This window comes from Symphalangus syndactylus, chromosome 22 (genome assembly GCF_028878055.3).
Source record: "Symphalangus syndactylus isolate Jambi chromosome 22, NHGRI_mSymSyn1-v2.1_pri, whole genome shotgun sequence".
NCBI lineage: Eukaryota > Metazoa > Chordata > Mammalia > Primates > Hylobatidae > Symphalangus > Symphalangus syndactylus.
In genome coordinates, this window is record NC_072444.2 from 34,820,910 (window position 1) to 34,833,053 (window position 12,144).

The following is a 12,144-nucleotide window of genomic DNA, read 5'->3' on the forward strand; positions in this document are numbered from 1 at the left end:
TGTTCAGGTGCAAAGTCAACAAAAAGTCCTGCTCAGACTTGCAAGGAAACAGCTCTGCTACCCAGGGCCTTGCTGCTGACCAACTGCCGGCTGGTGCCCCCAGAACCCAGTGGCAGATGGAAACCAGGAGCCTGCCACAGGGAAGTGATGACTCAAACACGCCAGTAGCAGGTACCCGTAGGAAACACGTACACTACAGCTATGGGAAGTTAGGTTACCAGATATGATGGTAAGAGAAGAAACATCCCCAAAAGATGATACTGTTTTAGAATTTTCTGGACTTAGCTGTCCTTCCCATTCCAGCCTCTAATACCCTCGCCTGGGGCCGGCAGGTCGTGAGAAAATGGAGGTCTTTGGGAAACAGCTTCCAAAGCCCTTCGGGCACGATGGGGACTGGCTGCACCCTCTCTGGGCCTGGGTCCCCCAAGGGGCCACACAGATGGCTCCACTATGTTCAGAAAGGACAGAGCCCAGGATATGGGTTTGGAGGTGGTGACCACGTCCCAAGGGGGCCTGGGCCACACTGCCTCCACCCTGCCAACCCTCACCTCTGGATCCCCCTTCTCTTCCAGAACCAGAGACATTAACCACAGTGATACCTCCCAGCGAAGAGCAAACGGAGATCACGCTGGGAGAGGTCAGCCAGCTCAGGCCCTAAAATAGCTGCCACCATCTGAGACACCGCCCACCTTCCACCAGCCCCAGCTGCACCCCAACCCACTGGCTCTCGCCACCAGGTGGCCCTTGCATTTGACCAGAGACAGGCCGGACTGTGTCCACCGGGACTTGCAGCCTCCAGGCCTCTTGTAATCTCAGCTGACATGGGGCCACCGCCTCCGGCTGTGCGGGACCCGAGCCACAGATTGTTTTCTGGCCGTGGGGCACTGGGTGAAACTTGGGGTGGATGCTGGCCGTGGCCTCCCTGGCCGGGACACGGCCGTGAGCTCATGAGCGGGGGGAGGGTGTGGAGGAGTTCAGGCTGCCTCCAACTCCGCTGGCTGGGATCCCACGACAGTAAGTCCTCCAAGGGCTGGGCCGGGCCCAGGACATCTGTGGCCAAGTGGCCACCCAGGGACACAGATCTCGCCACCTTCCATCCTTTTTTTTTTTTTTTTTTTTTGAGACGGAGTCTTGCTCTGTCCCCCAGGCTGGAGTGCAGTGGTGCAATCTCGGCTCACTGCAAGCTCCGCCTCCCGGGTTCACGCCATTCTCCTGCCTCAGCCTCTCTGAGTAGCTGGGACTACAGGCACCCACCACCACGCCTGGCTAATTTTTTGTATTTTTAGTAGAGACGGGGTTTCCCCGTGGTCTCGATCTCCTGACCTCATGATCCGCCCGCCTAGGCCTCCCAAAGTGCTGGGATTACAAGCGTGAGCCACCGCGCCCAGCCGCCACCTTCCATCCTTGCAGCAACATGCCATTGTGAGGGTTGGGAAGGGATCCTAAAAGCCATGAAGCCTGGCAGACCCCATGGCATCTCTTCCTGTGCAGATAACAGAGGGGGAAATTGGCCCCTTCAGCTCCATCAAGGTGCCTATCATCTTCACCCCGGTCGTCCCAGGAGATGTCCAAGCCAGGTTCAAGGTCACGTTTAAGAACACCCAGTGCCCCACGGTGAGTCTTCCTGCTGCCACACCACACGCACACCATGGCCCCTGCCTCCACAGCCTCATGCGGCAGCTGCCCTTGGCCACAAGGTCGCCATTTGCCCATGCAGGGATGGCCAGTTGGTGGCACGGATGGTTGGCACCACAGTTTACAACACACACGCACACGAGTGTGCACACATGCACACTGGCATACACAGGTAGGCATGCTGTGAGCACACATATGCATGCCCATGCAAAAACATGCACGTAGGCCGGGCGCGGTGGCTCACGCTTGTAATCCCAGCACTTTGGGAGGCCGAGGCGGGCGGATCACGAGGTCAGGAGATCGAGACCACGGTGAAACCCCGTCTCTACTAAAAAATACAAAAAATTAGCCGGGCGTGGTGGCGGGCGCCTGTAGTCCCAGCTACTCGGAGAGGCTGAGGCAGGAGAATGGCGTGAACCCGGGAGGCGGAGCTTGCAGTGAGCCGAGACTGCACCACTGCACTCCAGCCTGGGCGACAAAGCGAGACTCTGTCTCAAAAAAAAAAAAAAAAAAAAAAAACATGCACGTATACACATGCACGCATGCACACACGCAGAGCCTCCACACACGTACACACGCAGAGCCCCACACACACATGCACACACGCACAGCCCCCACAGACACATGCACATGCACACATGCACAGAGCCCCCACACACACATGCACACACGCACAGCCCCCACAGACACATGCACACATGCACAGAGCCCCCCCACACACATGCACACACGCACAGCCCCCACAGACACATGCACATGCACACATGCACAGAGCCCCCACACACACATGCACACGCAGAACCCCCACAGACACGTCCACACGCACATATGCACAGAGCCCTGGCACACACGTGCACACACGTAGAGCCCTCACGCACACGCACACACGCAGAGCCCCCCACACATATGCACACATGCAGAGCCCCCACACACACATGCACACACGTGCACACACAGAGCCCCTGCAGATACATGTACACACGCGCACATGCAGGGCCCCCATGCACACGTGCACACACACAGGCTTTGTTCTTTTTACTTTTTTTTTTTTTTTTTGAGTCAGGGTCTCATTCTGTCACCCAGGCTGGAATGCAGTGGCAGGACCACAGCTCACTTCAGCTTCTAACGCCTGGGCTCAAGTGATCCTCCTGCCTCAACCTCTCGAGTAGCTGGGATTACAGGTGCGTGCCACCACACCCGGCTAACTTTTGCATTTTTTGTACAGATGGGGTTTCGCCTTGTTGGCCAGGCTGGTCTCGAACTCCTGACCTCAAGTGATCCGCCCGCCTCGGCTTCCCAAAGTGCTGGGATTACAGGAGTGAGCCACCGTGCCCAGCCCCAAGCGACAACTTTCTATGTTTAAACATTTCTCTGCACCCCCTATGCGCCCCCATGGGCTGGGGCAGTCACCTGTCCCAGGTTGAGGCTCCTGGCATCCTCGACAGTGTTCAGAGTCCTCGGCTCACCTCACAGCACCAGGACAGTACCACTGCCTAGGTGGCTTCTTGCTGGGCTGCTGCACTTCCCCAGCCCGGGGCTTGCTGGCCCTCCCAAAACCTCACTCATCAACTCAGGTTAGAACCTCCTGAGGCCCCAGGAGTCAGTGCTTGGGGAGAAGCAGATCTCACTATCTTGGCTCACTGCAACGTCTGCCTCCCAGGTTCAAGCAATTCTCCCACCTCAGCCTCCCACGTAGCTGGGACCACAGGCACACACCAGCATGCCTGGCTAAGTTTTGTATTTTTTGTAGAGATGGGGGTCTCACCATGCTGCCCAGGCTGGTTTCAAACTCCTGGGCTCAAGCAGTCCTCCAACCTGGGCCTCCAAAGTGCTGGAATTACAAGTGTGAGCCACTGTGCTTAGCCATAGAAAGGTTTTTTTAAACACCTAAATGTTAATGAGTATGAAGCTGAGTGGTAGGTACTTGGTGATCCAGTATTCTGTTCTAGTAATAGCTGAACATTTTGAAAATAAAAAGAATATTTGGCCGGGTGCAGTGGCTCATGCCTGTAATCCCTGCACTTTGGGAGGCCAAGGTGGGTGGATCCCTGAGGTCAGGAGTTCAAGACCATCCTGGCCAACGTGGCGAAACCCCATCTCTACTAAAAATACAAAAATTAGCCTGGCATGGTGGCGGGCGCCTGTAATCCCAGCTACTCGGGAGGCTGAGGCAGGAGAATTGCTTGACCGCGGGAGGCAGAGCTGAGATCGCACCATTGCACTCCAGCCTGGGCGACAGAGCGAGACTCCCTCTCAAAAAGAAAGAACATTTTAAACGATATGATATGAAAAGTGCCACAGCCATCCCAAAGAGTTAGAAAACTCAAGCCCATGAAACATGCCTCCTGGGAGCTGTGTCAGTGCTCACCAACACTGCCTGCTTTGCCCAAGGAACTTCTGCTGCTGAGCTCACGTGTCCATATTCAGCTGCATTTCAGGGTCATGGGCGTGGCCATCCATGTGCCGGTCTGGGTGCCGAAGCCCAGCGTGGACCTGAAGATCTGCATGTACGACCGGCTCTACCAGGACTCCGTGCTCGTGCACACGCGGTGAGCCCCCTCCTGTCCATGCACACGGGGTGACTCATGCACACGGGGTGAGCCGCTGCCTGCCTGTGCACAGGCAGTGAGCCCCCCAGTGGCTAGTGGGGACACGGCACCTGGGACTGCCACGGCTGCTGTCCAGGCCCTGAACATCATCCTGTGTGGCAAGGTGGGGGCTTAGCAGACGTGGTTGGGGAGAGGGACCTTGGTGGGAGGTGATCCAGGATCATCTGGGAGGCACCAGTGTCATCACGGGAGGCGTCACGGGGAGACAGGAGGGTCAGAGTCAGGCCGATTTGAAGACACCACACTGTTGGCTTCCAAGATGGAGGAAGGGGCCTGAGCCCGGGGACACTGCAGCTTCTAGAGGCTGTGAAAGGAGAGAAGAAGCTTGTCCCCTAGAGCCACACAGGGCACAGCTCTGCCCGCACCTCGGCCTTAGCTCCATCTTGGCTTCTGACCTCCAGGACATGGAGAGAATGAATGTGCCTCTGTGGTGTGGAGCCCCTAAGCTTGGGGCAAATCCTTTCAGCAGCCACAGGAAACGCACTGCCCGCGTGGGCCCGGCCAGAGTCTCAGCCCCTCATGGACACAGGCAGGGTGAGCCTGGAGGAGGAAGCCTCCACTTGCAGGATTTCGCAGGGGCTCCAGACATCAAAGCAAGCAGCCTGCCCTGAACAGCCACGCCGGTGGGAAAGCGCAGAGGGACAGCGAGGCTGGGCCTGCAGGGTTTCCATGACGGAGCCCCTGTGCCACCAGCACCAAGGAGCAGGGTGTGCGGACACAGAGGCCCCCGGGCACCGGCCCCAGGCATAGCCACCTCTCCCCGGCGACTTGGATAGGAACAGCTCCCACGGCGCCTGCCCTCCTGCTGTCCGACTCCTGTGGGCCCGGCACAGGCTGGGAATGTGCAGCCTGCGGTGACCTGGGAGCCAGCTGCATGTGTTAGCATGGCTGCGGTGGAGTCTGCTCACCTCCGGCATCCGTCCTACCACAGCCTCTCAATGGCCTTGGAAACTTGACAGAAAGGGCCCGGGCGTGTCTGTCGGGCATTGCAGGCTGGGTGGGGCTCAGCTCTGTGGATGGTCGCCGGCTGTGGTTGTGTGTACCTCGGTGTAGCCATGTGCTCGTTTGTATAGACTCTGGCCCCACAAGGGAACCGGAAGGCAGAGCAGCATCTGCCGGACGGGGAGGGCGTGGTCTCTGAGCACCCCAGCACCTGCCTGCCATGGGGCCCAGCAGTAAGGGTGCAGAAGCTGGCATGCCCAGATGCACTGTGGGTGGCCTCTGGGTAGTGGTCAGAGGTCAGAGGCAGGTCTGTGATGGACGGAGATGGGCCTGCCACAGCATGGGTGACTGTCGCGTGGAAGCACAGGAGAGAGGAGAGATTTCTTTTTTTTTTTTTGAGACAGAGTCTCGCTCTGTCGCCCAGGCTGGAGTGCAGTGGCACAATCTCGGCTCACTGTAAGCTCCGCCTCCTGGGTTCACGCCATTCTCCTGCCTCAGCCTCTCTGAGTAGCTGGGACTACAGGCGCCCGCCACCACGCCCAGCTAATTTTTTGTATTTTTAGTAGAGACGGAGTTTCACCGTGGTCTCGATCTCCTGACCTCGTGATTCGCCCGCCTTGGCCTCCCAAAGTGCTGAGATTACAAGCGTGAGCCACCGCGCCTGGCTGAGAGGAGAGATTTCTCACTGCCACACCCTCTGGGTCCCCCCTCGTGGATTGCCCAGGGCAGCTGTGGCGGGGCAGCCATACCACAGTGTTTAGCAGAGGCTCAAAGACAGGGAAGGGAGGGAGGCTTCACTGTGGGAACAGGGAGGCTCCAGGTAGTCTTGAGGAGGCTGTTGGCTTAAGGGAGCTGCAGGTAGGGACCAGACAGACACAGGGCCTCCCAGGTGACTGGTGGGTACTTTGGCTCTCTCAGGCTCATCTTGGGTTGGAGGCTGCTGTCATCACCGAGGCCTGTGGCCGTCCCAGGCCCCCCACGTGCCCTGTGCTTGAGCTGCAGGACGTAGGGACGCCCTGGGCAGGAGGTGGGCAGAGCCCTGGAGGGAGGGGTGCCACCCCTCATGTCCCCTCCAGGGCCCCGCACCCAGGGGCTGCCTGGTAGGTGCTCTTCCCGGAAAGCGTCTGGTTCCTGAGAGCCCATTAGGACCATGCTTCCGTTTCGATGTGGTTATTTTTAAGAATCCTTCATCAGATTTCATTTCAGAAAAAACAGCCCTTACGAAGCAGGGCTTTGAGGACTCCGATTGTCGAGGTGCACGTGCATGGCTTGGAGTGGGTGGGCTCTGAGCACCTGTCGGGGGCTTGGGTGTTAGAAATGTTTTAATAACTCCAGGCATTGAGCACGCACAGAATCACAACTGTGGCACCTGACCCAGTGCCCTGCGACACGCCCACAGGTCGAAAGCTGCCCTGCGCCTGAAGTTCGAGGTGTGCAAGGAGCTGAGGGCCCACCTGGAGCTCCTGCCTGAGATGGGCTACATCCAGGCACAGTCATCCTACTCTGTGCAGCTCAAGTTCCTGCCACGGTAGGTGCCAGGACGCCAGGGCCGGGACGGGAGGACGTGGGAGGATGTGGGCTCCGAGGCGCCCCTCGCCACTGGCCACTCCTCTGTTCCCATTGCTGCCGGGATCATCAGCCTCCAGGGATGTGTTCTGGGGCAGAGGCCATGACACTGGGGGGCAATCACAGCTGGGTCTGTGGTCCGTTTTGGTTGCTTTTAAGATGTGAGCCGAGTTGAAGTTCATTTTTTTGTACAGAGGTTTCCAATTATTCCAGCCTCGTTGTTGAAAAGATTGGGAGGCTGCGTGTCTCCCATGCATGGCCCGCGGCTCTCACGGCCACTGAAGGTCTGCTACCTGCCGGGATAAGGTGGCCCAGGATAAGGCTCTGGCTTGCTACGGGTACCCTGCGGTCCGTGCACTCCTGTTCTGTCTTCCCTGTCTTCATCCCTTTCCCAGTAACTCCCTGGGGTTCTGTTTCGAGCTCAGTGCACACTTGACGTTTGCTCCTTTACCTGTGTCTTGAGGGTGTCCCTGTCACCCAGCCGTCCCTCGTCCAATCCAAGGCTCTTCCCAGGCCTTCTGGCTGCATCCCCTGGTCTCTGCTTTTGCCAGGTGGACTTTGATTTCTGTGCTTGAACATTTGTTGTGCTTTGGAGGCTGGACGTCCTGTGTCTGATCCCAGCTCCCCAGAGCTGCCCTCAGCATCCGGGCCAAGACCGAGGTCCAGACAAAGGATGCTCAGTGGAGCTTAGTGGGGGAGGTGGGCGCAGCAGGCATGGACCTGGTGGGACTAGGAGGGGAACAGGGCGGAGCTGAGCTTAAAATCGGCTGCTTCCTGGACTTGTCCCTGCCGGCCGCCTGTCACAGGGAGGCTGATGTTTTTCTTTCTTATTTTACTTTTCCTGACATTTCTTTCTTTTTTTTTTTTTTTTTTTTTTTTTTTTTTTTTGAGACGGGGTCTTGCTGTGTCACCCAGGCTGGAGTGCAGTGGCACGATCTTGGCTCACTGCAAGCTCCGCCTCTCAGGTTCACACCATTCTCCTGCCTCAGCCTCCCGAGTAGCTGGGACTACAGGCGCCCGCCACCACGCCCGGCTAATTTTTTGTATTTTTAGTAGAGATGGGGTTTCACCGTGTTAGGCAGGATGGTCTCCATCTCCTGACCTCATGATCCGCCCGCCTCAGCCTCCCAAAGTGCTGGGATTACAGGCGTGAGCCACCGTGCCCGGCCCTTTTCCTGATATTTCTATAACAACATTAACTTATGTAATCAGAGATCAAACTCTGATTAAAGTGAAAATGCATTTTTAAAGGGCTTTTTAGGATTCCTTTACGATGCAAACTCCATATTAACTTGAAACATGACTATTGAATTTATTCCTGTTTATTTAAACACAGCTTTTGAGCCACAGTCGCTTGTGTTGCCCCCGGGAGTGACTGGCTACTTAGACACACCAGAGCGCTCACGGGGCCACAGGGGCCACATGCTCGCGGGTTCTGTGCGAGAGCAGGAGGGCGGCGCGATGCGTCTCCCAGCGCTGATGTTTCAGAGATGCTGTAGCTCTCACAGGATGCAGAAGCACCAGTGACAGTGGGTCTTATTGTCATTTCACAAAATGGAAAGAGGAAAGCACATTCGCCTCGTCCACCTCTTTCAGACACTCCCTCCCAGAGGACGCGGGGAGGTATTTTGACAAGGAGACCCGAGTCCTGGAGGCCCCGATGACCATCTGGGTGGCTGATCAGGTCTGTGTTGGGGCACCTCCCAGGGATGCTGGGCCCTCCTGGGGAGCAGGGGCTTACCTGGGAGGCCAGGCCCAGCACCCGGGCGAGGGCCCCCAAAAGGGCTCATCCTCACTTGCCTTCCAGGAGGCGTCTAGCGGCCAGAGGGGCTTGCCTGCTGGTAGGGTGCTCATGGGCCAGAGGGAGGCATCCGAGGCCTGTCCAGGCCAGCAGGGCTGTGTCCCAGGCACCCGCACCTGCATGTGCACACATGAGGGGTGCCCCACACACTCAGCTGCACACGTCTATGCGCCCACGTGTGCCGCACACAGAGACACATGCACCCCACTCCACCCGCAGCTGGCTCTCAGCTGCCACCCACCCACAGCTCCTCCCCCCCATGTCAGGGAGCGGTCACAGGGAAGTGGGTTTTATTAAAAACAGCCTCGTCGTATCCTGGAAACGGTGGGCCGTGGCCACAAGGCAGCAGCAGTGGTTGCGCCTCAGAGTTTGGGGAGCACTTTGTAAGTCTCTGAGTGGCTGCAAGGGCACCTGTGCCCTTTGTGCCTCAGAACAAGCCAGTGGAATTCACCGTGCATGCCATCGTCACCACCTCGGACCTGGAGCTCAGTCCCTCGGAGGTGGATTTTGGCTACTGCACCATCTATGAGGCCATCAGGACGGAAATCAGCCTCCACAACCACTCGCTCCTGCCCCAGGAGTTCGGGTTCGTCAGGCTTCCCAAGGTACCTCCTGCAGCCAGGCCTGGGGCAAGAGGGGCAAGGCTGGGAAGTCCTGGGGACAGGATGCAGCAGCCACTGCTCCCGGGTCCCCCACGCGTGGGCATGTGGCCCAACTTCCACCTCTCAGCTGCACCCCCCACGCCTGGGCCTCCCCACCCTGCACACCAGCCCTGGGCGTGCAGCCCAACTTCTGCCTGTGAGCCCAACTTCTGCCTCGGTCCTGTGCACCTCCTGCGCTCCAGATCCCTCTCCCCTCTCTCCCTTCTGAAACTTTCCCCTGCCGGGGCCACACAAGGTAGCTGGAACGAGGCCCAAGCCTGGGCACCCCTCACCTTTCCCTAGGCTGCCCCACCGCCAACACCACCATCCTCTCTCTCTCCCCCGCTCGCACACACACGCACACATACGCGTGCACACACACGCACACATACGCGTGCGCTCACACACACACTTGCTGATACACACTCGTTCACAGCCACACTCTCACCCTCACATTCGCTCACACACGATCACACATTTCTTACTCTCACACTCACAGCCCTGCCGCACATGTGTCCACGTGGTCTCCCCGTGACACGCCCTCAGAGCACTCTTCCATTTCCAGTTTGTGGACGTCCAGCCCAACGATGGGTTTGGGACGATCCTGCCCCTGGAAACGCTGCAGTTCTGTGTGATCTTCCAGCCCACCAAGGCTGAGGAACACAGCTTCGAGTTGACCTGCAAGTCTGAGATCAACCGGTGAGCCTGTCAGGGAGAGGGGGGGACGCAGTGGGCCTGGAGCGCCCGCTCAGGAGGGGCCACCCTTCCCAGTACCACCACATCCCCGCCTCTGACCCCACCTGCCTGGCTGACCACAGGGCTGGGCTGGGCAGCACTGCCGGCCGGCAGGAACCTCAAACCTGGGTGCAGACAGGCCTGAGACCCAGGCAGCCTTGAGTTCTGGGCCCGCTCAGCCGTGTGTGTGGGGTGTGTGTGTGTGTGTGTGTGTCGTGGGTGTGTATGTATATGAGCATGTGTGTGAGGACAGGCGAGTGTGCCTGTGTATGAACGTGTGTGCGCATACAGACGTATCACTGTAGGAGTAGGTGTGAGTGCATATGGGGGTGTGTGTGTGAGTGCATGTTTGTCAGTGTGAGACTGTGTGAGCCTGTGGGAGTGTGCGTGTGTGTGAGCACAGTGATTGTGTGAATGTGTGAGTGCAGGTATGTGAGTGTATGGGGGGTGAGTGCCTGTGTGTGAGTACACGTATGTGGGTGTGTGAGCTTGCATGAGTGCGAGCACATGTGAGCATGTGTGAGTGTGAGTGCCTTGTGTGTGAGTGCATGTATGTGGGCGTGTAAGGTTGCATGTGAGTGCATGTATGTGTGAGCATAAATGAGTGAATGTGAGTGCTTGTATGAGTGCCTGAGTGTGCGACCACGCGTGAGTGCATGTGTGCATGTGTATGAGTGCGTTTATGTGAGACTGTGTGTGTGCGTGTGTGTATACACGCGTGCTGTGCAGGGCACCCCTCTGGACACAGGTGGGTGGAACTGTGTCCAGAGGTGGACCTGGTGCAAATCCCTGCGTTCTCTGAGGTCTTGTGCGACCAGCCAGTCTCTGCACCTCTCTGAGCCTGAGGGCGGGATAAGGAAGTGGCGGAGAGGGAGAGGTGAAACTGGACCCCAAGCGGTGGCCAGTGGTCCTGCGTGGGTTCTTGTTGCTGCTGGGACCGTCAGTCTCCAGGGATGTGTTCTGGGGCAGAGGCCAAGACACTGGGCGGCAGTCACAGCTGGGTCTGTGGTCCGTTTTGATCGCTTTTGTTTCAGATGTGAGCCAAGTTGAGGTTCATTTTTTTGCACAGAGGCTTCCAAATATTCCAGCCTCGTTGTTGAAAAGATTCCATTCTGCCCTGAATTCCTCTGTGCCTTCATCAAACAATCACCCACATTTGGGTCCTGCTGACCTGGGCCACTGGGGCCTCCCTCCATCTCTATGGGTCCTTGAAATGTATTTATTGAAGACGCCAGGTGCGTTTGTTCTGTGGAGTTGCCACAGGTGGGATGCTGTCCCGTGGTGTCAGTTCACATGTTCCTCTGTTCTGTGTTGCCGGTTCATCGGCAGCAGCACCTCTGGGCTAGTCAGGCAGCCAGACCACTTCAAAAGCCACACTGGCTCCTTCCCCAGGGCGCGTTAACGCCCAGTTGCCTCTCCCTCAGCCGCCTTTGGTGCTCAGTGCTTTGCACCTTCCATCTGTAATCACGGCCCTGTGACTCCAACCCATCCATGTTGCAGTTTCCAATCCTGTGTCACTTTCTGAACTCTTTGAGGCACACGTGGAGTCCTTAGGCTGCAGTGTTTGATTGCTTCATAACACACTTCCCAGTTTGCTTCACCGTTTACATAAATTCCACTCCTCATTCTCTCTCGTCTCATAACAATGTCACCTGTGATTCGACCATTTTCTACTGCTCATTTTCAAGTGCAATTATTTTTTTCTGAACTTTTACATTTTAATTTTTTTTTTTTGAGACAGGGTCTTGCTCTGTCACCCAGGCTTGAGTGCAGTGGTGCAATCACGGCTTACTGCAGCCTCCACCTCCCGAGTTCAAGCAGTCCTCCCACCTCAGCCTCCTGAGTGTGGCTAGGACTACAGGAACACGCCACCATGCCTGGCTAATTTTTATATTTTTCGTAGAGACAGGGTCTCACTATGTTGCCCAAGCTGGTCTTGAATTCGTAGCCTCAAGCGATCCTCCCGCTTCGGCCTCCCAACGTGCTGGGATGACAGGCATGAGCCACTGTGCCCGGCTCTCCTCCTCACTCTCAGAAAGGAGCCTAGTTCGGAGAGCTTTTATTTTTTCTTTTCTTTTTTTTTTTTCTTATTTTTCTTGAGACGGAGTCTTGCTCTGTCGCCAGGCTGGAGTGCAGTGGCATGATCTCGGCTCACTGCAACCTTCGCTTCCCAGGTTCAAGCAATTCTCCTGCCTCAGCTTCCCAAGTAGCTGGG

The 12,144-nt window shown here is 57.2% G+C and overlaps 1 protein-coding gene across 9 annotated transcripts in view; it reads left to right on the top strand.

Moving 5' to 3' along the window:
• Nucleotides 1-12,144, top strand: part of CFAP74 (cilia and flagella associated protein 74) — an 80,932-nt gene that overhangs the window by 52,824 nt on the left and 15,964 nt on the right. For all 9 annotated transcript variants that reach the window (XR_008653858.2, XM_063632043.1, XM_063632042.1 and 6 more), the window contains exons 19-25: nt 573-637; nt 1,492-1,614; nt 4,063-4,184; nt 6,586-6,714; nt 8,349-8,436; nt 8,985-9,158; nt 9,760-9,893. Coding sequence is in view for 8 of the 9 variants with exons in the window: in XM_063632043.1 (XP_063488113.1) it covers nt 573-637; nt 1,492-1,614; nt 4,063-4,184; nt 6,586-6,714; nt 8,349-8,436; nt 8,985-9,158; nt 9,760-9,893 (835 nt within the window). In the remaining variant the exon portion in view is untranslated. The remainder of the gene's footprint in view (nt 1-572; nt 638-1,491; nt 1,615-4,062; nt 4,185-6,585; nt 6,715-8,348; nt 8,437-8,984; nt 9,159-9,759; nt 9,894-12,144) is intronic.